The sequence below is a fragment of the Thalassophryne amazonica genome, chromosome 14 (assembly GCF_902500255.1).
Source record: "Thalassophryne amazonica chromosome 14, fThaAma1.1, whole genome shotgun sequence".
Taxonomy (NCBI): domain Eukaryota; kingdom Metazoa; phylum Chordata; class Actinopteri; order Batrachoidiformes; family Batrachoididae; genus Thalassophryne; species Thalassophryne amazonica.
The window spans coordinates 63,737,351-63,761,516 of NC_047116.1; the positions used below are offsets into that span (position 1 = coordinate 63,737,351).

At 41.0% G+C, this 24,166-nt stretch overlaps 1 protein-coding gene across 1 annotated transcript in view; it reads left to right on the forward strand.

Annotated features, from left to right (window-relative positions):
• Positions 1–24,166, forward strand: part of lrp1bb (low density lipoprotein receptor-related protein 1Bb) — a 1,555,752-nt gene that overhangs the window by 1,032,515 nt on the left and 499,071 nt on the right. The window contains exons 45-50 of the mRNA XM_034186395.1: positions 4,955–5,080; positions 13,069–13,197; positions 13,337–13,456; positions 20,065–20,178; positions 20,312–20,461; positions 20,644–20,766. Of these exons, the coding sequence (XP_034042286.1) occupies positions 4,955–5,080; positions 13,069–13,197; positions 13,337–13,456; positions 20,065–20,178; positions 20,312–20,461; positions 20,644–20,766 (762 nt within the window). The remainder of the gene's footprint in view (positions 1–4,954; positions 5,081–13,068; positions 13,198–13,336; positions 13,457–20,064; positions 20,179–20,311; positions 20,462–20,643; positions 20,767–24,166) is intronic.

The window sequence follows — 24,166 nt, forward strand, 5'->3', positions numbered from 1 at the left end:
AAACTGTATGTTGTCCTCCAGTGGACAGATACCTTACAGACAAGTTGAGTATTTTGTTCATTGTTATATAGTTATATGTGTAAAACTCTACAAAGGTTATTGGCACATTTCCTCTCTCTGAAGATCTTGAAAAGTAATGAAAACAGGTAAATATATCATATCTTAAAATCAACAGAAATATAAAAAATGTGTCATAGCTTTTAGGTGCAAAAACGTCATAATATGTTTTCAGTGGTCTCTTACAACTTTAACATAATTGTGTAGCAGTGCCGCCTGAGGGATCAAAGTTCACGGGCATGCAATGTTGGTTTTCGGCCTTGCAGCTTACATGCAGAAAGTTCTCCAAATTCTCTGAATGTAGATGATGTAATCCCTAAATTCCTTGCAACTGAACGTTGAGTAAAGGTCAAACAAGGTCTACGTCTATTGGATTCTATGACATGTGACATATGTTACCCCGTAACGTGATAAGTAAGGATGATACATGGTCCAAACTATTCCTTTTTAAAACCGTGTTAACTCAACTAGTAATTTGCATCACTTTTTACCAAAATTGGAGCAACTTTAACTTTTGACCCCTGTACAAACCGACAGTGACCTTTGTCACCATTCTTGCTGTTTTTATCCCATAACTCCATAGAATTCAGTTACAGACTGTCCAAAGCATACAGTAGTGTTCAGAATAATAGTAGTGCTATGTGACTAAAAAGATTAATCCAGATTTTGAGTATATTTTGTATTGTTACATGGGAAACAAGGTACCAGTAGATTCAGTAGATTCTCACAAATCCAACAAGATTGATATGCACACTCTTAAGGCTATGAAATTGGGCTATTAGTAAAAAAAGTAGAAATGGGGGTGTTCACAATAATAGTAGCATCTGCTGATGACGCAACAAACTCAAAACTATTATGTTCAAACTGCTTTTTTAGCAATCCTGTGAATCACTAAACTAGTATTTAGTTGTATAACTACAGTTTTTCATGATTTCTTCACATCTGCGAGGCATTAATTTTGCTGGTTTGGAACCAAGATTTTGCTCGTTTACTAGTGTGCTTGGGGTCATTGTCTTGTTGAAACACCCATTTCAAGAGCATGTCCTCTTCAGCATAAGGCAACATGACCTCTTCAAGTATTTTGACATATCCAAACTGATCCATGATACAAGGTATGTGATATATAGGCCCAACACCATAGTAGGAGAAACATGCCCATATCATGATGCTTGCACCACCATGCTTCACTGTCTTCACTGTGAACTGTGGCTTGAATTCAGAGTTTGGGGGTTGTCTCACAAACTGTCCACAAAATATTCCTCCATTTCTCTTTAGGCCAGTTGATGTGTTCTTTGGCAAATTGTAACCTCTTCTGCACGTCTTTTATTTAACAGAGAGACTTTGCGGGGGATTCTTGCAAATAAATTAGCTTCACACAGGCGTCTTCTAACTGTCACAGCACTTACAGGTAACTCCAGACTGTCTTTGATCATCCTGGAGCTGATCAATGGGTGAGCCTTTGCCATTCTGGTTATTCTTCTATCCATTTTGATGGTTGTGTTCCATTTTCTTCCACGCATCTCTTTTTATTTTATTTTTTTATTTTTTTTGTCCATTTTAAAGCATTGGAGATCATTGTAGATGAACAGCCTATAATTTTTTGCACCTGCGTATAAGTTTTCCCCTCTCCAATTAACTTTTTAATCAAACTATGCTGTTCTTCTGAACAATGTCTTGAATGTCCCATTTTCCTCAGGCTTTCAAAGAGAAAAGCATGTTCAACTGGTGCTGGCTTCATCCTTAAATAGGGGACACCTGATTCACACCTGTTTGTACCACAAAATTGACGAACTCACTGACTGAATGCCACACTACTATTATTGTGAACACCCCCTTTTCTATGTTTTTTTTTACTAATAGCCGAATTTCATAGCCTTAAGAGTGTGCATATCATTAATGCTTGGTCTTGTTGGATTTGTGAGAATCTATTGAATCTACTGGTACCTTGTTTCCCATCTAACAATAAGAAATACACTCAAAACCTGGATTAATCTTTTTAGTCACATAGCACTACTATTATTCTGAACACTACAGTACCTTTTTGGAATCTTTATGATCAGGCAAGTAATGTGACATAGGTTTAGGTGTAATTCTTCAATTGACCTCTACCTGAAGGCCAACTGAAAATTCAAGTGGCCAATCATTTTTTTTCAAAAGAGGATTGTCTGAGGAGTATTTCTGCTGAATTTGATGCTTTTATCACCATTTGCAGGATTCCGCTCTAAACATTCTCTTATCTGCTGCGCTAAAACACTTATTGAGTGTTGTTAGGGCCCTGTCTGACTGGTGTTTAGGAGGATTTGCGTATGGATTGTGCACAAAATTGGCCCATATTCGCCAAACATCCGCAATATCTGTGTAACATGCCTGTATGAGTCGGCTGTCATCCGAACACGTCCGTGATCATCCGCAGAAGCATGCATGTCCGCAACCAGGATTTTTGAGCTTTTCAAAAATCTGGATGCGGATGACAGCCGTACATACTCCATATATACTCAATTCATACACAATACATACTCACTCTATGCGCTGTATATCTGCCGTTAACCGCTGATATCCGCAACTGACGGGGATTTGCAGCTTGGCAGCGGACCGGGACAGTGTGTAAAACAGATATATTGCATGCCCAACATGTCCACATCACAAAATAAAATAAGCCGTAGCGAATGCATACAAATCGGCCATGAATAAAGCGTTTTCATTACATCTGCTTTGCAGCTGATTTGCGGACAATCTGTGAATGCATAACAAACACGTCACGTAAACCCAAAGTATTATATGTGGCAGAAAGTGATATACCTGCCAGTCAGTGCCAGTCCGGCTGTGTAAATCCACAAAGACGTAATAGCTGCTGCAATCCAGGACTTTTATTTAACACCAACAAAAGGAAGAGTTGCTGCCACAACTCATGCTGAAGTCTGTTTTCTGTGACACTCTCAAAAAACAAAAAAAAAAACACCGTCTCACACCCCAAGCGGCTTCCCCTTCACGCTCCCCAAACTCATGAACAGTTGACCCTCGCATGACAAAATGAACATTAATTCTGTGATCAACTTGTCCAAGTCCAGCAAATGCTCCAGAGGCTGTATTGTTGGTGTGAATAGTGATGCCGAAAGGAGCGAGTGAGCTTATTTTATGACCGCAATGCAGATGACGTGCACGTGCAACACGTGCGCAATGCATTCATAATACACCCGTAATACTGCCATGATAATCTCAATGTGTCGGATCAGTTTCCTCACTACATGCGTTATATAACCGTGATTGTTCATCATATATTCGCTATATATTATTAATATATCCGTGATTCATACTGGGACATTTGTCATTTTTGGCTATTTTTGTTGCGGACGATAACAAACGCCCGTAATTTGTGTACTCAATTCATGCGCAATTGATCCTCTCCCCAGCGGTACAGGGCCCTTAGAAGGAAACATGATGTAACACAGTTGTAAACATACCACTGTCTCAGCTTTTTTGAAATGTGTTGCAGGCATCCATTTTGTGCAAATATTTCCACAAAAACAATAAAGTTTATCAGTTTGAACAATAAGTGTCTTGTCTTTGAGGTGTATTCAATTGAATATAGTTTGAAGAGGATTTGCAAATCGTATTCTGTTTTTATTTACATTTCACACAATGTCCCAACTTCATTGGAATTGGGGTTGTGTATATATATATATATATATATATATATATATATATATATATATATATATATATATATATATATATATATATATATATATACGAGGTCTGTTAGAAAAGTATCCGACCTTATTATGTTTTTTTAAAAAAACATATAGATTTGAATCACGTGTGATTGCGTCAGACAAGCTTGAACCCTCGTGCGTATGCAGGAGTTTTTTCATGCCTGTCAGTTGCGTCATTCGCCTGTGAGCAGGCTTTGAGTGAGGTGTGGTCCACCCCTCTCATCTATTTTTTATTGCAAATAAATGTCTGAATGATTTGGAGCTTTGCTGCATCATTTTTTTTCCAGAAACTGAGAGACCTCCAGGTGGACACCGTTCAAAAAATTAATATGGCTTTCAGGGACGATTTTATGGGGATTAAACAGATTACGGGGTGTTACTGCTGCTTTAAAGACGGCCCACAACTGCTGAGAGCGCGGCGCACTCCCAGCCCCCATCGACAGGCTGACACCCGCTGGAACAACCAGATCATTTCCAACGTGAAAGCTTTGTTGATCTGGGACCTCGTCTGACTTTCACAAAAAGGCAGAAGATGTGGACATCAGCGCTTTTTCTGGCACATTCCACCATTACAGGAGTTTTTTTCATGGAAAGAAAAGCAGAGGGAAGCGCCACGGAGTTGTTCATTATGCGGGACAAAACCACCTCAGTGTTGGTCTCTCAGGACAACTTTCAGGTGGATTTCAGACGGATTCCGGTTGCTTTCCAGTCGTGTGAATATCCGATTGTGATTGTGCATGAACTGGACATGCCAGACCATGTCCCGTGAGGATTCATCACAGCGTTGGTTTGCGCCGAGCGGCTGCACCGTGACACGCGGTGGAGCAGCTTCTCTTTACATGACAAAATCTCCTATAACAGTGAAATGTGCCATTCATTTTTAATCTGGACGCTGTCTTGATCCGGTATGTCATCTGACTAGCACAGGAATTGTGAAAAGACGTGGACATCAGCACTTTTCCGCCGCTCGGCGCAAAGCAGCGCCGTGATATATATATATATATATATATATATATATATATTCAAACTATGTTTTGTATTTTGCTGTTTATAGTAAAATTGCTAAATTTCTCAGTCTTTAATCAAAACCAGCAATATTGTCAGTTGCTTTCTGTAGATGACTAGGGTGTTTCTTTTGACTTGTTCTTTCACGATAATTAATTCTATATCAATTTTTCTTAAAGGTGAGCTGTCGCCATGCCGACCCATGAATGGAGGCTGTGGTGACCTTTGTCTTCTGACCCCTTATGGGAGGGTCAACTGCTCCTGCCGTGGAGAACGAGTGCTGTTAGATGACAACAGATGTGTGTGTAAGTCCTGAGGCAATTCATATTTCTACAAGGAGAAGTTTCACCGTTTACTTTGTCAGTAGAAGTGTATTTTAAGAACAGTGTGAATTTATTTTGAAAGGAGTCATTGTTTACAATTGAACTCACCTGCTTTGAGCCACAACAAGACTTGTATTAAAATCCTACAGTGGATTTTCTTTATGACCCCTTCACACATAGTATGACTAAGTACAGCTCAGGGTGAATCACGACAGAACAGCTCGTACGAGTGAACCTCAAAATCATCGAGACGACAGGCAGGCGCGCATGATGCCGCTGCAACGGTTTCGTGCATGCGGGAACACAATGCTAGCAGCTGCAGCATGTGTAATCACATTGTGCAGCTGCTGTGAAAAAAATGTCAGCCATGCGATTCAAACGTGCACTTTCCAATAACTCTGATTGCCACCACTGACCTACCATCACTGTCTGTAAAAGGTGTGGGAAAATGTCTGATATCAAGCAGGACATTAATGTATTTAAAAAAAATGAAACCACACACCATATAAAAACACTGCATTTTAATGAATCCCTCTTATCAAGCGGGCCATACAAGAATGAGCATTCTGTTCTTCTGTGGATGACCCATGGTCACAGATGTGTAGTCATGAAATGACATGACTGAGAAGCAGGGCACTCTTCATGTCCACATCTGCCTTTTCATGTATACATCTGCCTGACATGCGTGTCTTGTGAACGACACGCCACAGGACAGACACTGCGTCATGTGGAAATGAGCTCACATGGGTGATGTGACAGTCAGATCGCCCGCTACGTGTTATGATCTGATGGTCTGTTTCACCTGGGGTAGCCTGTCAATGTGTGCATTTTTCACACATTCACTGCAGCCGATTGCACCAGCGATATATGTTTTTATGTATGTCCACGGGAGGACAGCGAGTAGACATGTGTGTCACAGTGGGCAGTTGTAAGTTCATGTCCGTCCAAACACGGTACATCCCAGTACATACGTTCCCCAGCTGTGACATCCAGAACCACAGATCTCCACAGCTGTTCCTGTTTATCGGCCACACCCCCTGTCAGTTCAGCGCACACACCAATGTGTCACTGTGTCTGTTTGCAAACCCACACTCATGGGGGCACTTAGACAAATTTCAGATCCAGCTCGACAGTGATCGTCTGCTGACTGTTGACGCGCTAATAGTGCGAATGGCCACGCATTTTCTAAGTGCCAAGTGAGTGGTGTTAGATGTTTGTATGCGTCAGCTGGAATTTGGCCGACACCTGATGCGAGAGGGTTCGATAGGCTCTCACACTCAGTCTTTCAGCCGTTGGTGTGCGCATATAGTTTTAGCAGCAGGTGTACAAGGCGTTGGAGGCAGCTACGATTTTACATTTATTACATACGATTCCTGCTTCATGTGCACTTCATGCGCAATTCCACCACATTTGTACTATGTGTGAAGGGGCCCTTATATTGTGTCAAGCTGCATGGAAGAACGAAGACCAAGCCATAGCTTTTGTCTTTTCTGAGGCGCTTTTATTTTTACACACAACAACACAGAGGCAATGATGGAAGTCATGAAATATGCCTTATTAAGACTCCTCGCCAGAGTCCCAAAAAGGCTTGGGACGGGCTTGGGCAAGGGCGGTTGCATCTCCTTTCTTCTCTATCTCTGCTCCAACCTTCAAAGTCCCTACTTCACCAGGCTGTGAATTCTTCAAACTATATTGGATTAACCATGGAATTGATCAGCTGGTCTCTGAATGCTATTGACACCATTTTTTTCTACAAGAAGATCAGGGCTGGGGGACCCTGCGTGCCCAGATGGAACCTACCCTGCATAGCTTCTGGGGAAAACCTGGTCTTGTTAGGAGAGACGGCATCCATCCCACTTTGGATGGAGCAGCTCTCATTTCTAGAAATCTGGCCAATTTTCTTAAATCCTCCAAACCGTGACTATCCAGGGTTGGGACCAGGAAGCAGAGTTGTAGTCTTACACACCTCTCTGCAGCTTCTCTCCCCCTGCCATCTCCTCATTACCCCATCCCCGTAGAGACGGTGCCTGCTCCCAGACTACCAATAACCAGCAAAAATCTATTTAAGCATAAAAATTCAAAAAGAAAAAATAATATAGCACCTTCAACTGCACCACAGACTAAAACAGTTAAATGTGGTCTATTAAACATTAGGTCTCTCTCTTCTAAGTCCCTGTTAGTAAATGATATAGTAATTGATCAACATATTGATTTATTCTGCCTTACAGAAACCTGGTTACAGCAGGATGAATATGTTAGTTTCAATGAGTCAACACCCCCGAGTCACACTAACTGTCAGAATGCTCGTAGCACGGGCCGGGGTGGAGGATTAGCAGCAATCTTCCATTCCAGCTTATTAATTAATCAAAAACCCAGACAGAGCTTTAATTCATTTGAAAGCTTGACTCTTAGTCTTGTCCATCCAAATTGGAAGTCCCAAAAACCAGTTTTATTTGTTATTATCTATCGTCCACCTGGTCGTTACTGTGAGATTCTCTGTGAATGTTCAGACCTTTTGTCTGACTTAGTGCTTAGCTCAGATAAGATAATTATAGTGGGCGATTTTAACATCCACACAGATGCTGAGAATGACAGCCTCAACACTGCATTTAATCTATTATTAGACTCTATTGGCTTTGCTCAAAAAGTAAATGAGTCCACCAACCACTTTAATCATATCTTAGATCTTGTTCTGACTTATGGTATGGAAATAGAAGACTTAACAGTATTCCCTGAAAACTCCCTTCTGTCTGATAATTTCTTAATAACATTTACATTTACTCTGATGGACTACCCAGCAGTGGGGAATAAGTTTCATTACACTAGAAGTCTTTCAGAAAGTGCTGTAACTAGGTTTAAGGATATGATTCCTTCTTTATGTTCTCTAATGCCATATACCAACACAGTGCAGAGTAGCTACCTAAACTCTGTGAGATAGAGTATCTCGTCAGTAGTTTTACATCCTCATTGAAGACAACTTTGGATGCTGTAGCTCCTCTAAAAAAGAGAGCTTTAAATCAGAAGTGCCTGACTCCGTGGTATAACTCACAAACTCGTAGCTTAAAGCAGATAACCCGTAAGTTGGAGAGGAAATGGCATCTCACTAATTTAGAAGATCTTCACTTAGCCTGGAAAAAGAGTCTGTTGCTCTATAAAAAGCCCTCCGTAAAGCTAGGACATCTTTCTACTCATCACTAATTGAAGAAAATAAGAACAACCCCAGGTTTCTTTTCAGCACTGTAGCCAGGCTGACAAAGAGTCAGAGCTCTATTGAGCTGAGTATTCCATTAACTTTAACTAGTAATGACTTCATGACTTTCTTTGCTAACAAAATTTTAACTATTACAGAAAAAATTACTCATAACCATCCCAAAGACGTATCGTTATCTTTGGCTGCTTTCAGTGATGCCGGTATTTGGTTAGACTCTTTCTCTCCAATTGTTCTGTCTGAGTTATTTTCATTAGTTACTTCATCCAAACCATCAACATGTTTATTAGACCCCATTCCTACCAGGCTGCTCAAGGAAGCCCTACCATTATTTAATGCTTCGATCTTAAATATGATCAATCTATCTTTGTTAGTTGGCTATGTACCACAGGCTTTTAAGGTGGCAGTAATTAAACCATTACTTAAAAAGCCATCACTTGACTCAGCTATCTTAGCTAATTATAGGCCAATCTCCAACCTTCCTTTTCTCTCAAAAATTCTTGAAAGGGTAGTTGTAAAAGAGCTAACTGATCATCTGCAGAGGAATGGTCTATTTGAAGAGTTTCAGTCAGGTTTTAGAATTCATCATAGTACAGAAACAGCATTAGTGAAGGTTACAAATGATCTTCTTATGGCCTCGGACAGTGGACTCATCTCTGTGCTTGTTCTGTTAGACCTCAGTGCTGCTTTTGATACTGTTGACCATAAAATTTTATTACAGAGATTAGAGCATGCTATAGGTATTAAAGGCACTGCGCTGCGGTGGTTTGAATCATATTTGTCTAATAGATTACAATTTGTTCATGTAAATGGGGAATCTTCTTCACAGACTAAAGTTAATTATGGAGTTCCACAAGGTTCTGTGCTAGGACCAATTTTATTCACTTTATACATGCTTCCCTTAGGCAGTATTATTAGACGGTATTGCTTAAATTTTCATTGTTACGCAGATGATACCCAGCTTTATCTATCCATGAAGCCAGAGGACACACACCAATTAGCTAAACTGCAGGATTGTCTTACAGACATAAAGACATGGATGACCTCTAATTTCCTGCTTTTAAACTCAGATAAAACTGAAGTTATTGTACTTGGCCCCACAAATCTTAGAAACATGGTGTCTAACCAGATCTAAGTGCATATTAAACAAATATGTAGGACTGCTTTTTTTGCATTTACGCAATATCTCTAAAATCAGAAAGGTCTTGTCTCAGAGTGATGCTGAAAAACTAATTCATGCATTTATTTCCTCTAGGCTGGACTATTGTAATTCATTATTATCAGGTTGTCCTAAAAGTTCCCTAAAAAGCCTTCAGTTAATTCAAAATGCTGCAGCTAGAGTACTGACGGGGACTAGAAGGAGAGAGCATATCTCACCCATATTTGCCTCTCTTCATTGGCTTCCTGTTAATTCTAGAATAGAATTTAAAATTCTTCTTCTTACTTATAAGGTTTTGAATAATCAGGTCCCATCTTATCTTAGGGACCTCGTAGTACCATATCACCCCAATAGAGCGCTTCGCTCTCAGACTGCAGGCTTACTTGTAGTTCCTAGGGTTTGTAAGAGTAGAATGGGAGGCAGAGCCTTCAGCTTTCAGGCTCCTCTCCTGTGGAACCAGCTCCCAATTCAGATCAGGGAGACAGACACCCTCTCTACTTTTAAGATTAGGCTTAAAACTTTCCTTTTTGCTAAAGCTTATAGTTAGGGCTGGATCAGGTGACCCTGAAGAGAGCATCACCTCAGCCAATTAAGCTTCAAGCAGCTCTTCGGTGAGGGACTGAGGCATAGCTGGACCAACATGCTGTTGTAACCTCTCAGGTGCAAACCCCCGTAGGAAGGCATGGAGTGCTAGCTCCTTTTGGCAGCTGCATCAAAGTGGTGGTAATATTGTTGGGCATACATCTGCATCTCAGTGGCAAAGGTGCCCAGACTGCTTTCTGCTGTGGTCAGTGGAGTGTTGCTGCCCAAGCCACCTCTGCAGAGCTATGGTCAGGTTGTGGAGGTCTACCATACATTACATTCTGCCAGGGCAAGGACTGCCATTCCTTCCCATACTAAGGCCAGATGAGTGGCAACTTCCTCTTCGCTCCAGCCATTGTGCAGCACTACTACCTGGACTTGGGAGAGGTATGGCATCAGTGGCATCATCTCATTGTATTTGGGCAACTTGACTGCTGACTTCGGCACTGCCACAGCCTATGATGGGCTTGGCAGTGCCGTCTGCAGTAGCAGTGGCAATTGCTAGTGAACTGTGATCCTTGATTGAGTTACACTCTCCGTCAACAGAGCGCGACATAGCCTTGGGGTGTCGTGTCCCTCTCTGGTAAGCTCTCTTCTGCCACTCCAACTCCTGCAGAAATGTCATACTCTGCTTTATGGCTTGCTCAAGCTTATTAATTTCTTTCTCAGTTCTTCCAAAGGCAGTAATCCCAATTCTGACACGAATGTGGTGAGTTGCGTGGAAGAACGAAGACTGAGACAGACTCTACCGCAATTAGGCACTTTTATTTTTACACACAATAGAGAGACAATGGTGGAAGTCATCAAAGCACACTACACTTCACACTTATGGCAACAGTAACATAGTTGTAACAGTCAACCAAAGAGTTGATTAAACCAACTGAACTACAAAACACAACAAATCAACAACACTAACAACACTGCTATACCAACACAAACCATAATAACAATACTTAAAACCCCAAAACTCCAGACTCCTATAATGCATTGCAGCACACCAATTTACAGTCTTACCGACCGTTTTGGTGATCGCAAGAATACATAACATTTCACAAATAAGAAGGCATGGAAGACTGTGTGACTCTAAATCTGTCATGATAAGTACTAAATAACTATATGTGGAGTACTTACAATGCTGCCAGTATGAGGTGATTTTTTTGTTTTTTTTTAACTGCAGAAAACAAAAATGAAAGAAGTAGGGTGTTCCTATGTCAAGGCTGCCCACTTAAAGTCACAAGAAAAGACTGCTTCCCACTTCCATTACTGACATATCATTGGTTTAAATGCAAATGTGATGTTTGTGAAAACAAGGTGGGAATAAATGTTGAAACTCAAAAAGTTGAATGCTAGCCTGAAAATTATGTCAAACCATTACAGACTTTCTTCCACAAGCTCATATGCCGCTTCATATTTGAGCAGAAAGGTAACTCAGACAGGATTTATATTTCTTTCACTTTGTTCACTGTAGAGAATTGCATAATGATGAGAAAGAAGGGTGGGTGCAAATTTTTACTCTTATTTTATTGACTGGATGTGATCTTATCTCCTCACTAAAGCTCTGGGATTTGATATCAAATAGCTGAGAATACAAACCCACATTTAAGTTAAAAGGAAAATACCATTTCAGCATCATGGGAAATTAATATTAGAACCCTGTCAGACATGGCCAGTTTTTTTTTTGTTTTGTTTTTTTTTTTCCTGGGCCTGAAGTATAAGCTTAATGGAGTAATAAAGGTGGTATGACATTTATAAATGTTGCCAAAAATTGGATTGTTGGAGAAAAGGTGTTAGAATGGAGCTGACCGTGCTGAAAAGTAGAAGTGGCTTCAACCATTAGGGCTGCATGATATAGAAAAAAACAGATGAAAAGTTCTAGTTGGAAAGAATAGCTCATTCTATAATTATTATGGTGATTTTGGAAGTGTACCCCATGTCACACCCCATGATTGCTGGGTTAGTTTCCAGCCCCCTGTGACTCTTAAGTGAGTAAGTGAGTACAGAGAATGGATGGATGAATTTTGTAAGTGTTTTAATCTGTACAGAAAATAAAAAAATTCAATTAAAACAAAGTTAAAAGACTGTAAGGAACTCAAAAAACTGCCTATTTTCATTAACATCATTCTTTCTATACCCAATCTAGTTCCATAAAACTGATGTTGATTTTGTTTTTGTGCATCCTTTTTGTGTTGTTCTCCTGTTTTGTGGGTGGCAGAAGAACCTCTTTCACAGTCAAATACAATTCAAAGGAAACCCACGATCCTTCCATTCTGACATTTCACAATAAAAGTCTGAAATATAAATGCTGCTGGCCAGCGGGAACTTAAATGAACTCAGAGCAATTTCATTAAGAGTCAAAGCAGAGTAAACATCATACCTTTGAGGTAATTTGTGTGTAATCACTTGCTGGCAAGGCCACATTTCCAGGATTAACCTTCACAGAAATTTAATACTGCCAAATACAGACAGTGGTTAGCTTGTGATTAGCTAACTTGTGGTTAGCTTGACATTCTGCATGTCACGTATTAGTGGAAAAAAACAGCCTGTGCACACAAGAACTCTGAAAGCAGAGTAAGTTGTGATATGTCAGACAGACCTCTCTTTATTAGTCATTGAAGATGGGATTTTATTATTGGGTCATCTGCCTTACGTGACATTGCAAGCAGCACAGTGGGACTATTGTGTATGTGCTAGAGGTGGACGGATTGATCCTAATATCGATAATATCGATACCGACGCTGGTATTAATATTGAACGATCCTCGTGTAAAAAGAATAATACTCAAGCTTTTTTCTCTCCCGCACGCACTGACTGCTGCACACGCAGAATCATCAAAGTCTACTCTCTGTCTGTAAGAGCAGCGCTGTGCTGTGTCACACAACATGGAGCTCTAGTATGTGCACATCGCAATGATGACGTTGAAATGATATAGCTGCAGGTCTATCAACTATACACTATATGTATGACTGTTATTGACTGTTTTAAATGATTTGGTTAATGCTTTGAAATTTTCTTTGCCTACAGCAGAAAACTCTTCCTGCAACATCCACACTGAATTTGAGTGTGGTAACGGCGAGTGCATTAGCTACCAACTAACATGTGATGGAATAGCCCACTGCAAAGACAAGTCAGATGAAAAGATGCAATACTGTGGTAAGAAAAACTTCAAAAATCATTTTGATGTTTAATTTATTAGAGGCTCCACCTCCTGAATTTTGTCATAGACATGACAGTGGCATTCTGTCATTCCTAATGTATTTATTTTTATCTTTTTTCATTTTAATGGATTCAGATAACAGGAGCTGTCGAAGAGGTTTCAGGCCCTGCTACAACCAGCGCTGTGTGGCCAACAGTCGTTTCTGTGACGGGTTTGATGACTGTGGGGACAACTCTGATGAATCCTTTTGTAGCAGTGAGTTCAAATTTCAGTATACCCCACAAGCAGGTTCTAAGCATGCTGGAGTATAATAGGCTATATGGTGAGTTGAATCCTTGGTAACTAATGAGCCCCTATGTCAAACATGGACATGAACAAAAAACTGAATTCTGCTTTCAAACATATGAGAGCCTGGACAGTACTTTCATTCCTTTTAGTCCAACGGCCTCCGTTGTTGAGGTGACTGCTTTGAGCTGTGGCCAAATGGTTGTCGGTATTTGTCATGGCAGCAACTCAAGAACCCGCTTTTAAATTCTGGATAGAATCTCTTTCAATTATCATGTTTTGGCCTTTCAGTACCCCCCCCCCCCCAAAAAAAAAAAAACAAAAAAAACAAAAACAAAACAAAACTGTTTTTGTTGTTTTTGCATCAGTCATGTGCCCAGTGTGTAGTCTTGTTGCTTTCTCTCTTACCCATGTGGGATGTTGTGTTAGCTCCAGAGATTCTTTAAAATGGAAGGTTAGTCACAGCCTTTATATTATACAGGCCCAAATAAGGCAAAAATGCTGAGTTCACATGTTAACAGTAGGAAAACAGCAACATCAGTTGTTACAGTGTAACTGTTGTCATCTACAGCAGTAACTTTACAGATTGAATTTTACAATAACATTTCAGAAGATTTCAGAATAATTATCTGAATCTGAAACTGGATCTGATTATTGTTGAAGGAATCTACTCTTTGTGATGTTGCAGCCTAATTTCTTCTTGTAATGTCACACAAATTATTACTGACAAATCTTGACAATCTAGGATGCATGTTTAAAGAGCATGACACAGTTCTATTTGTGGTTTGATATATATATATATATATATAAAGCAAATATGAGTACATACCAGGGCATAAGGCACAAAGAGGCTAAGTTCAATTGCATAATTAATCACGGGCATTTTAACATAAAATAAGATTGACCAATCGGAGTGTCAGTTTTCATTCTCTTGAAGTGTGCTAAGTGCTGGTGTGTTGTTGAGGTGGCAAAATCAGAACTGAGAGTTTTTCTGGCAAGGACATAAATCGGCACACACAAAGTAGCAGCAGAAAGCAAAAGAAGCACCGACAAAACAAAAACTGTGAAACTACCACAAAATGCTGGAAGCCATAACAAGTGTAGTTGCTGCTTTGAGAAAGGATCATAATCCAAGTCTCAAAGCAGCAACTAGTTGCTTCCACTGTGATGTGGGAAGATTGTTTCTAAGAATGTGGAATGCATTCACTGACCAGGCATGAAAGAGAGGCTCCTCACATACAAAATCCATGATAAATGAAAGGACAAGGGGCCTCATTTCTAAATCATTGCTTAGCATTCATACTAAAAGTGTATGCATGAGCAAAGGTATGGGGTCATTATCATACCAAAGGTTTTTGCAAATGTGTATTTTTATCCACAAATGTGTGTGTGTGTGTGTGTGTGTGTGTGTGTGTGTGTGTGTGTGTGTGTGTGTGTGTGTGTGTATGTGTGTGTTAAACCAGATCCACAGATATGTAACCAGATCCACAAATGTGTAAATATATCTGTGTGTGTGTGTGTGTGTGTGTGTGTGTGTGTGTGTGTGTGTGTGTGTGTGTGTGTGTGTGTGTGTGTGTGTGTGTAAAACCAGATACACAAATGTGTAAAAAAATATATATGCTTGTGTGTGTAATCAGATCCACAAATGTGTAACTAGATCCACAATTGTGCAACCAGATCTGCAAATGTGTAACCAGATCCACAAATAACCAGATCTGCAGAAATATGGATCTGGTTACATATTTGTGGATTTGGTTACACACACAGACAGATTTTTTAAAAACATTTATGGATCTGGTTACACATATGTTGACCTGGTTACACATTTGTGAATTTGGTTACACATTTGTGAATTTGGTTACACATTTGCAGATCAAAATATACATTTGCAAATGCTTTTGCTACAATAATGGCCCCATACAAAAGGCAAAAATGACATACAATTCTGAAAGAGAACTCTAGGGGCTTGTGTGTGATCACAACACTGGGATGATACAAAACAACAAACAAAGCGAGTGGCAACACTGTTTGTGAAGGTGCCCACAAGTACTTTTGAACCTGAAAGGTTTTCAATGGTATGTTTTGGCCACACTCAGGGACATGACTTTAACAAGCTTTAAGGAGCCTGGGTCCTCAACTAGAGGCCTGGGAGTTTGAGGGTTCAGCACAGTATCTTAGCTGTTCCAAGGACTGCACTCTTCTGGACAAAGACCTCTGATGTTGTGCCTGGAATCTGCTGGAGCCATTATTCCAATTTGAGGGTTACAGCTCCTAGTGCTCCTGTTACCACTGGGACCACTTTGGAGTTTACCACAACTGCAGTATTCTTTCCCTTGTTAACTACCACTGTGTCTGGTTGAACACAGTAAAATTACCAGTGTTAAATTAACACTGGTAGTGTTAATTTATCACTGTCACTGTTAGTTTTACACTGGTGAATTTACTGTACACAGGACTGTAGCCCTGTCATTCTCAACCACCTTTGGTGTCATCTTCCACCGGGACTTGGGGATTTGTAGTCCATATGTGGCACGGATGTTCCGTTACATGATTCCCCAACACTTAGTTGTGCCACTCAGTGTACACTGTCCCAGCTTGCATCTTACATCCTGCTACTATGTGCTGGACTGCAGCACAGCTTGCAACTTGGGTCCTGCTGGCTGTGGTAGACTCCTGCCTGTTTTTCTCTCTGTATATATATATATATATATATATATATATATATATATATATATATATATATATATATATATATATATATATACAGGGCTGTATATAGGAATGTGAAAGGGGGGGTTCAAATCCTTGAGTTGGGGGTCCAGTGGGCCGCAGGGCCCCCGGTGGGGTCGAGGGGCAATGCCCTTGTTGGGGGCTTAGGGGAGCGAAGCCCCCCCAAAGCAGAAGCTTTTTGAGGATTTCGAGGGGTAAAAAGCTACATAAATTTCATTTGAAACCCAAAATGTATCATTTTAGGAAATATAATTTTTATATACAAATAGTCCTTGCTTGGGATTGGATCAGTTGCCATAAGAACCATCCAGGAAGAACCAAGATAACAATAATGCAAAGTTTATACCTGCCTGTCGGTTGCGAATGACACAACCGACAGGCGTGACTCACGCATGCGCACAAAGGTTCAAGCTTGGCTGATGCAAGTGCACATGATTCAAATCCATATAGCTGTTGCAAAAAATAAAAAGGTCGGATAGTTTTCTAACAGACCTCGTATTTAGCGGTATTAATATTCGCGTTTACATTATGAATATGTACGTACGAGTATATGTACGTTATGTATTAAAATAGTGGTATTTAATTTGGCAACCTTGTTTAACTTGCAAAATTTGCATAATAAATCCCATGCAAATATTTGCAACTTTACAGTATTTGCAACAGGAAAGAAAAGCTCCCTTTATTTCTCAGCTTATACATACGTACAAACATGTTTTTACAAACCAGACAAGTGTAATTGTGTGTCTACATGGGTATTTACAAGCCTACTAATCTGTTTGATATCAGAGGAGGACAGGAACCAGGGAGAAAATATTCTCAACCCCCATGGGAAAAGTTTATCTAGCAGTTTCCCCTTTCATCACTTAAGGGATTACTCTGGCAGAGGAAATTGAAAGTTGAGGGTGTGTGATAACAGCTGTGTAACAGTTAGTGCTTGTTGCTTATTATCAATGAAAAGAAAATACATAACGTTGATATCCAGATCAGAAAAAAATCAGCAGAAAAAAATCAGCAGAATTCTCGGGGGGGGGGGGGGGGGGGGGTCTATATACGGGCATGATATATATATATATATATAAAACTTCCCCCAAGCTGATGGCGGCGCATCTCAGGGTTGCTGCGTGGCCTTCACCCACTTGCCTCAATTCGGATAACGGACTTCTTCAAACTTAGTGCACATAATGTCAAATGTGTATGTGTTATCTTTAATTCTGATGTGTGCCATTATTACGGTAAACAAGTAATAATTGTGGACTAATTGCTGTCTGAGGTAACTGGAGTGTAAACATAATTTCTCCACTGTGAGATCAATAAAGTATATCTCTATTCTTCATGAATATCATGCCAAAAGCATGTCGCTCCTATATTTAGGCAGTTTTGCAATTCTTCATTGCAGCACTTCTTATGCTCCATCAGGTTGGATAGGGAGCTTTGGTGCACTACCATTTTCAGATCTCTCCAGAAATGTTGAGTCTTATTCAGGTCTGACTGGGCCACTCAAGGATATTCACAGAGTTGTCCTGAAGCCACTCCTTTGATATCTTGGCTGATATCTTTGTGCCTCGAGACAATCCTGTCTTAGGGCCCTGTCCCACTGGCGTTGAGAAGGATTTGCGTATGGATTGCGCACAAAATTGGCCCATATTCGCCAAACATCCGCAATATCCATGTAACATGCCTGTATGAGTTGGCCATCATCCGATCACGCCCGTGATCATCCGCAGAGGCACGCATGTCCGCAGCCAGGATTTTGAAATGCGGACATGCTCAAATCTGAATGCGGATGACATCCGCCGTACATACTCAATTCATACACAATACATACTCACTCTATGTGCTGTATATCTGCCGTTAACCGCTGATATCTGCAACTGACGGGGATTTGCGGCTTGGCGGCGGACTGGGATAGTGTGTAAAACAGATATATATCCTGCCCATCATGTCCACATCACAAACTAAAATATGTTGTAGCGAATGCATACAAATTGGCCACGAATAAAGTGTTGTTATTACATCTGCTTTGCAGCTGATTTGCGGACAATCTGTGAATGCATAACAAACACGTCACGTAAACCCAAAGTGTGGCAGAAAGTGCAGGTCCAGCTGTGTACATCCACAAAGACGTAGCTGCTGCAATCCAGGACTTATATTTAAACCAACAAATGGAAGAGTTGCTGTTTAGCCACAACTCACTCAAAAAAAAAAAAAAAACACTGTCTCACACCCCGAGTGGCTTCCCCCCTCCTGCTCCTCAAACTCATGAACAGTTAAGCTACGCATGACAACACTCTGATCAACTTGTCCAAGTCCAGCAAATGCACCAGAGACTGTATTGTTGGTGTGAATAATGATGCCAACGGCCCGAGTGCACTTCTTTTACAACTGCAATGCAGATGCCGTGCATGCGCAACATGTGCGCTATGCATTCATAATACACCCGTAATACTGCCGTGATAATCTCAATGTGTCGGATCAGTTTCCTCACTACATGCGTTATATAATCGTGATTGTTCATCATATATTTGCTATATATTATTAATATATCCGTAATTCATACTGGGACATTTGTCATTTTTGGCCATTTTTGTTGCGGACGACAACAATTACCCGCAATTTGTATACTCATTTCATGCGCAATTAATCCTCTCCCCAGTGGGACAGGGTCCTTAGAGGTCTACAGACAATTCCTTTGACTTCATGCTTAGTTTGTGCTCATTCATGCACTGTCAACTGTCGGACTTTATATGCAGACAGGTTTGTGTCTTTCCAAATCATGTCTAATCAACTGAATTTACCGCAGGTAGACTCCATTTAAGCTGTGGAAGCATTTCAAGGACAATGAGTGGAAATAGGATGCATCTGCTTCATGGCAAAGGCAGTTAATACTTATGTACATGTGATTTCTTAGTTTTGTATTTTTTCAATAAATTTGTAAAATTAAAAAAATAAAAAATCACATTGTCATTATGGAGAATTGTGTGTAGACTTTTGAGGGAATAAAACCCCCAAAACAATTCCATTTTGGAATACGGCTGTAACATAACAAAATGTTTCCCATTACCCTGTCAATGAAACAAAACTTGACCAGCTGCCTTGTGCAGACAGCATGTGCTCAGTAGGGTTGTAAGCTGTACCTCTAACATCAGGCAACAGTTGTGTTGTTTTTAACTTTTACCTTCCTTATCAATCAATCAATCAATCAATTTTATTTATATAGCGCCAAATCACAACAAACAGTTGCCCCAAGGCGCTTTATATTGTAAGGCAAGGCCATACAATAATTACGGAAAAACCCCAACTGTCAAAACGACCCCCTGTGAGCAAGCACTTTGCGACAGTGGGAAGGAAAAACTCCCTTTTAACAGGAAGAAACCTCCAGCAGAACCAGGCTCAGGGAGGGGCAGTTTTCTGCTGGGACTGGTTGGGGCTGAGGGAGAGAACCAGGAAAAAGACCTTATCAGCACACTGTATTTTGATGGGATTTGAAATGTATATTTTTTAATCTGTTATAACATTTTGTTATAGTATTCATGATATGTAGGTAATATAATGCATAATAAAATGCAGAATGGTAGAATGACCAATGTCTGCTCACAGGAGCATATCAAGTGTAATTTCTACTTACGCAGCACTCAGAGGGTCATGATATTAATTCCTTTTAGCACCGACAGTCCAGCTGCACACATAATGCAGCTCATCACCTTTGCTGTCTGGCACTTTGCAACCTGGAGCTAATTTTTATGTTCCCCAGATGGAAGTGCTAAGTAGTGTTGTAAGATGTACCTGTAAGTGTCTGTGAGCGCTCTGCCTGCTGTTATCTTTTTGAAATGCTAATTGTGTTGTACCAGATGTCACGTGCAGCTCATCAGAACTGCCATGCAAAGATGGGAGCTGTGTACAGAGCTCAGCCTGGTGCAACCAGGTCATTGACTGCGCCGATGCCTCTGATGAAAAACGCTGCAGTAAGTCCTCCTGCCTGCACTTCGTACTGCACTTAATAAAAAACACAAACACAGAGCACCAACAGATCAACTGGACCCAGCTTTGCTTACTGGTGTGACAAACAGTTATAGTGGTGGTGTGTTTTGTGTTCAGACCACACAGACTGCTCTCATTTCTACAAGCTGGGAGTGAAGGAAAAAGATTTTATCAGCTGCAACTCCACCTCACTTTGCATCCACCCCTCCTGGATCTGTGATGGTGCAAATGACTGTGGAGACTACGCTGATGAGACCAACTGTCAAGGTGAATGCCCTGAGGCCCCTCTTCCAACATACACATACACATGACGTGTGCGTTCACTCACAGGCCTTAGATAGATCTCATTTGAAGAGGTAATTATGAGAGATTTAGAGAAAACTGCAAACATTACAGCCTCTCCTACTGGCTATGACTGGAGGACTGATTATGTTTTGTTTTTGTCCCAGTTTCACATGGGCAGAAATGTGAGGAAGGACACTTTGCTTGTCCAAGTGGGAACTGTATCTCCAGTGTGTGGCTGTGTGATGGCCAAAAAGACTGTGAGGATGGAGCGGATGAATTCCAGTGTGGTAAGAAAGCAAACACATTCACAGATGAAAAACTTTTGCGTCAAGTGCCGTCCATCCATCAAATCATGATCTGCTGGTCGAGATTTACCATGATCACAGTCAGTTGGGAAGATTTTTTTTTTTTTCATTCTATCCTCTGCATCTTCTTTGGTCACATCAACCACCTGCATGTCTTTCCTCACACGGTCTATAAACCTCCTCTATGGTCCTTATCCTCAGCATCCTTCTCCCTATATACCCCGTGTCCCTCCTCTGCATATATCTGAACTATTTCAGTGTCACTTTTCTCACTTTGTAAACACACCATCCTACCTGTACTGTTCCCCTGATATGCTCATTCTGAATCCTGTTCATCCTCATCACTTCCAAAGAAAATTGCATTTTCAGTTTTTAATTGGGAAAACCTATGCATGTGATATTTGTATACAGTAATTATGTACTGCGATCGTACGTGTATCTGCATGCCACAGCATGCATAAGGAGTCAGAAGAGCATGTTTGCATATCTTCTGTTCATTTCTGTTAATATAACACATTCTCACTCCCAAATCATAATATTTTTATGCCTGGTCAGTGCCCATGATGTGATGAGATGTAGACCTGTGGCATCGCTTTGTGATGGGCGCGGACATGTGTCATTTCTCTCTGAAAGCACACAGAACTTCACTTCCACGTCATTTGCTTATGGTTATGGTTACCCTACTTGTCACATATTGACATTCAGTCAATATGAAAATTGACAGTTTGTGTCAAAATGTGATGACTTGGTTCTTAGGCTGCGATGGTTTGGGTTAGTTAATATTGTATTTTAATACAGTATTGTAAATGCATGCTGTGCAACATAAAGCAATAAACAAGCAATAAAACAGTTACAATGCTATCAAGGTGCAATAAAAACAAGAGTTTAAGATTGAACATAACTTGAACAACTATATAACAACATGAAAACAAGAACATCTCTGTCTGTCTTATTATTATCTGTCTTATTGTATTTATCATGAAAACTGGCATGTGAGGTCATGGTTACCCACAAATGTGATACAGTGTGTGGACAGATAATGGAAGGCACTTGACCTTTACTATATGACATGTACCAAAAAACAACAGTAACACATCCATATTAAAGCTTTAGTACAACCATAGTGCTTTATGAACTCTTCACTGATGTCACAGCATGTAGGACATTACAGGCAATACCAAGCGGTTGTGCTCAAAGTTTTACATACCCTGGCCGAATTTTTGGATTTTTGGCCATTTTTCAGAGAATGTGAAGGATAACACAAAAACTTTTTTTTTTGTTTTGTTTTTACTCATGGTTAGTGGTTGCAGCTGGTCTGCTCTGTGTCAGCCTGATCCCGTCAGATATCAGAAGCTAAGCAGAGCAGGATCTGGTTAGTACTTGGATGGGAGACCTCTTTGGAACACCAGCAGCTGTGTGTGTTTCTCTGGCTAAAACTGGAGTTGCGTCAGGAAGGGCATCCGGCGTAGAACCTGTGCAAATTACCCATGCAGATCAGGCTGTATCTGCTGTGGCGACCCCGAACAAAACCGGGAGCAGCCAAATGAACAACAACAACACCACCAACTCATGGTTAGTGGTTGGTTGAAGTCATTTATTGTTAAACAAATGTGTCTAAGAAGTATATGTGCTGAATTTGGTGCTTGTATCACCATTTGCAGGATTCCTTCGTAAATATTCTGTTATCTGCTCCACTAGCAGGAGAAGAACTGCAGATATCCAGAAGATTCTGTGCTGAACAAAAATGCTAACAGGACAACCTGTCCAAATGTGAAGTGAAGAAATAGTTCAAAAGAGTAAACTTCAAAATAAGAAAACCTCCCAGTTCTACCAGGTTAACTGGCAGCTGCAATGCTTGCCGCAATGCTTGCCCTCAAATGACACACTGGCTGAAAATCAACATAGGAATAAGGTCACTAAGTAAAAGAACAAGGAAAGATCAACTTGTACAAACTGCCAGGAAATACTCACACAAGCGGGTTAGACACAGTAGAGCTGACAATGTTTCAGTGCAGAGTGATAGGAAGATGTGGCTTAAGAAAGGTGTTGTGTGGGCCACTGAAGAGGAGGTACTGCTGGCCCACCACCAGAGGGCGCCCTGCCTGGAGTGCGGGCTTCAGGCACGAGAGGGCGCTGCCGCCTCACAGGACAGCCGAGAGTGACAGCTGTCAGGAGTTAATGAGTGACAGCTGTCACCTATCACCAACTCATCAACCACTCCATAAAAGCCGGACGACATCTCCACCCTGCTGCCGAGATATCGTTTGCCTTCGAGGTATTTTCTCAGCCATATTCAGTAGGTGCTACTGTTAATTATTACTGTGTTCCTGTTTCGGAGGTGGAGGTGTTTTACCCACCATTGAGGAACTGTTGCTGATTGTATTTCTGGGTGTACACACACCCACACATAACTGTTTCTGCTTCCTGCCAGCAGTACCAGATCCGACAGTTGGAGACGGTGGCCAGCTGGTCAAAATATCCCGTTTCATTATCTTGGACTCACAGTTTTTAAAGTGCTGTGAAGGTTTCAAACCGTTGCTGTTCTGGTTTGCATATCTATGAAAGTGAGAACAAGATGTCAACAATGAAGGGTTGGCCGAAAGGTTGGCAAAGTGGCCTTGTGACCAGATGTTCAATTCCACGATCAGACATGAAAAATTTGTTGGGAAGTGGAAATGGACAGCGATGGTCTCATTCTAATTATCACTGCTAAGGTGACCTTTAGGAAGGCTTTTATTCCCCGAGTTGCTCCCAGGTTGCATTGGTGCACCTTACATGCAGTGGTGGGTGTTGCGAAAGTGACACGGACCCACAACAGGGGGCATAAATGAACGGACAATGGATAAGCCAAAAGTAACAATTTAATGTTGTGAATCACACAACGACATACAGACAATAACAATATAGTGACTGTCAATCATACACCAGGTGACGTGTGGGCAGGCTCGACGATAGAAGACGCCTGGCGAGAGAAGAGCCGGAACCACACAGCTTCCACTGCCAACGGAGCTGAAGAACACCGGAGCCGCCAAGCCCTGCGCCCCAGGTGGCCGCTGTCTTCATCAGTCAGACTCGGTACTGCTGGCAGAGAACAGAGACAGTCCTGATGAGTGTGAGGTCGCACACTCAGTAATCCCACAGTCTGTATTCAGTAAGGAGGGAGCACCTCCACCTCCAATCACACACTCGTGCAGCTCCTGTCTAACCACTTATCTGGTAGGAGTGTGAAGCGAAGCCGTCGCTGATCACACCAAACGCCAATTCCACAGATAAGGAAAACACCACAGAAAAACGGCTGCAAAGAAGTTCAGATTATTGCTCAATGTTTTGAGTTTTGTAGTTGATTTCTCGGCGGGGAGGTGGAGTTGCAGTCCGGCCTTTA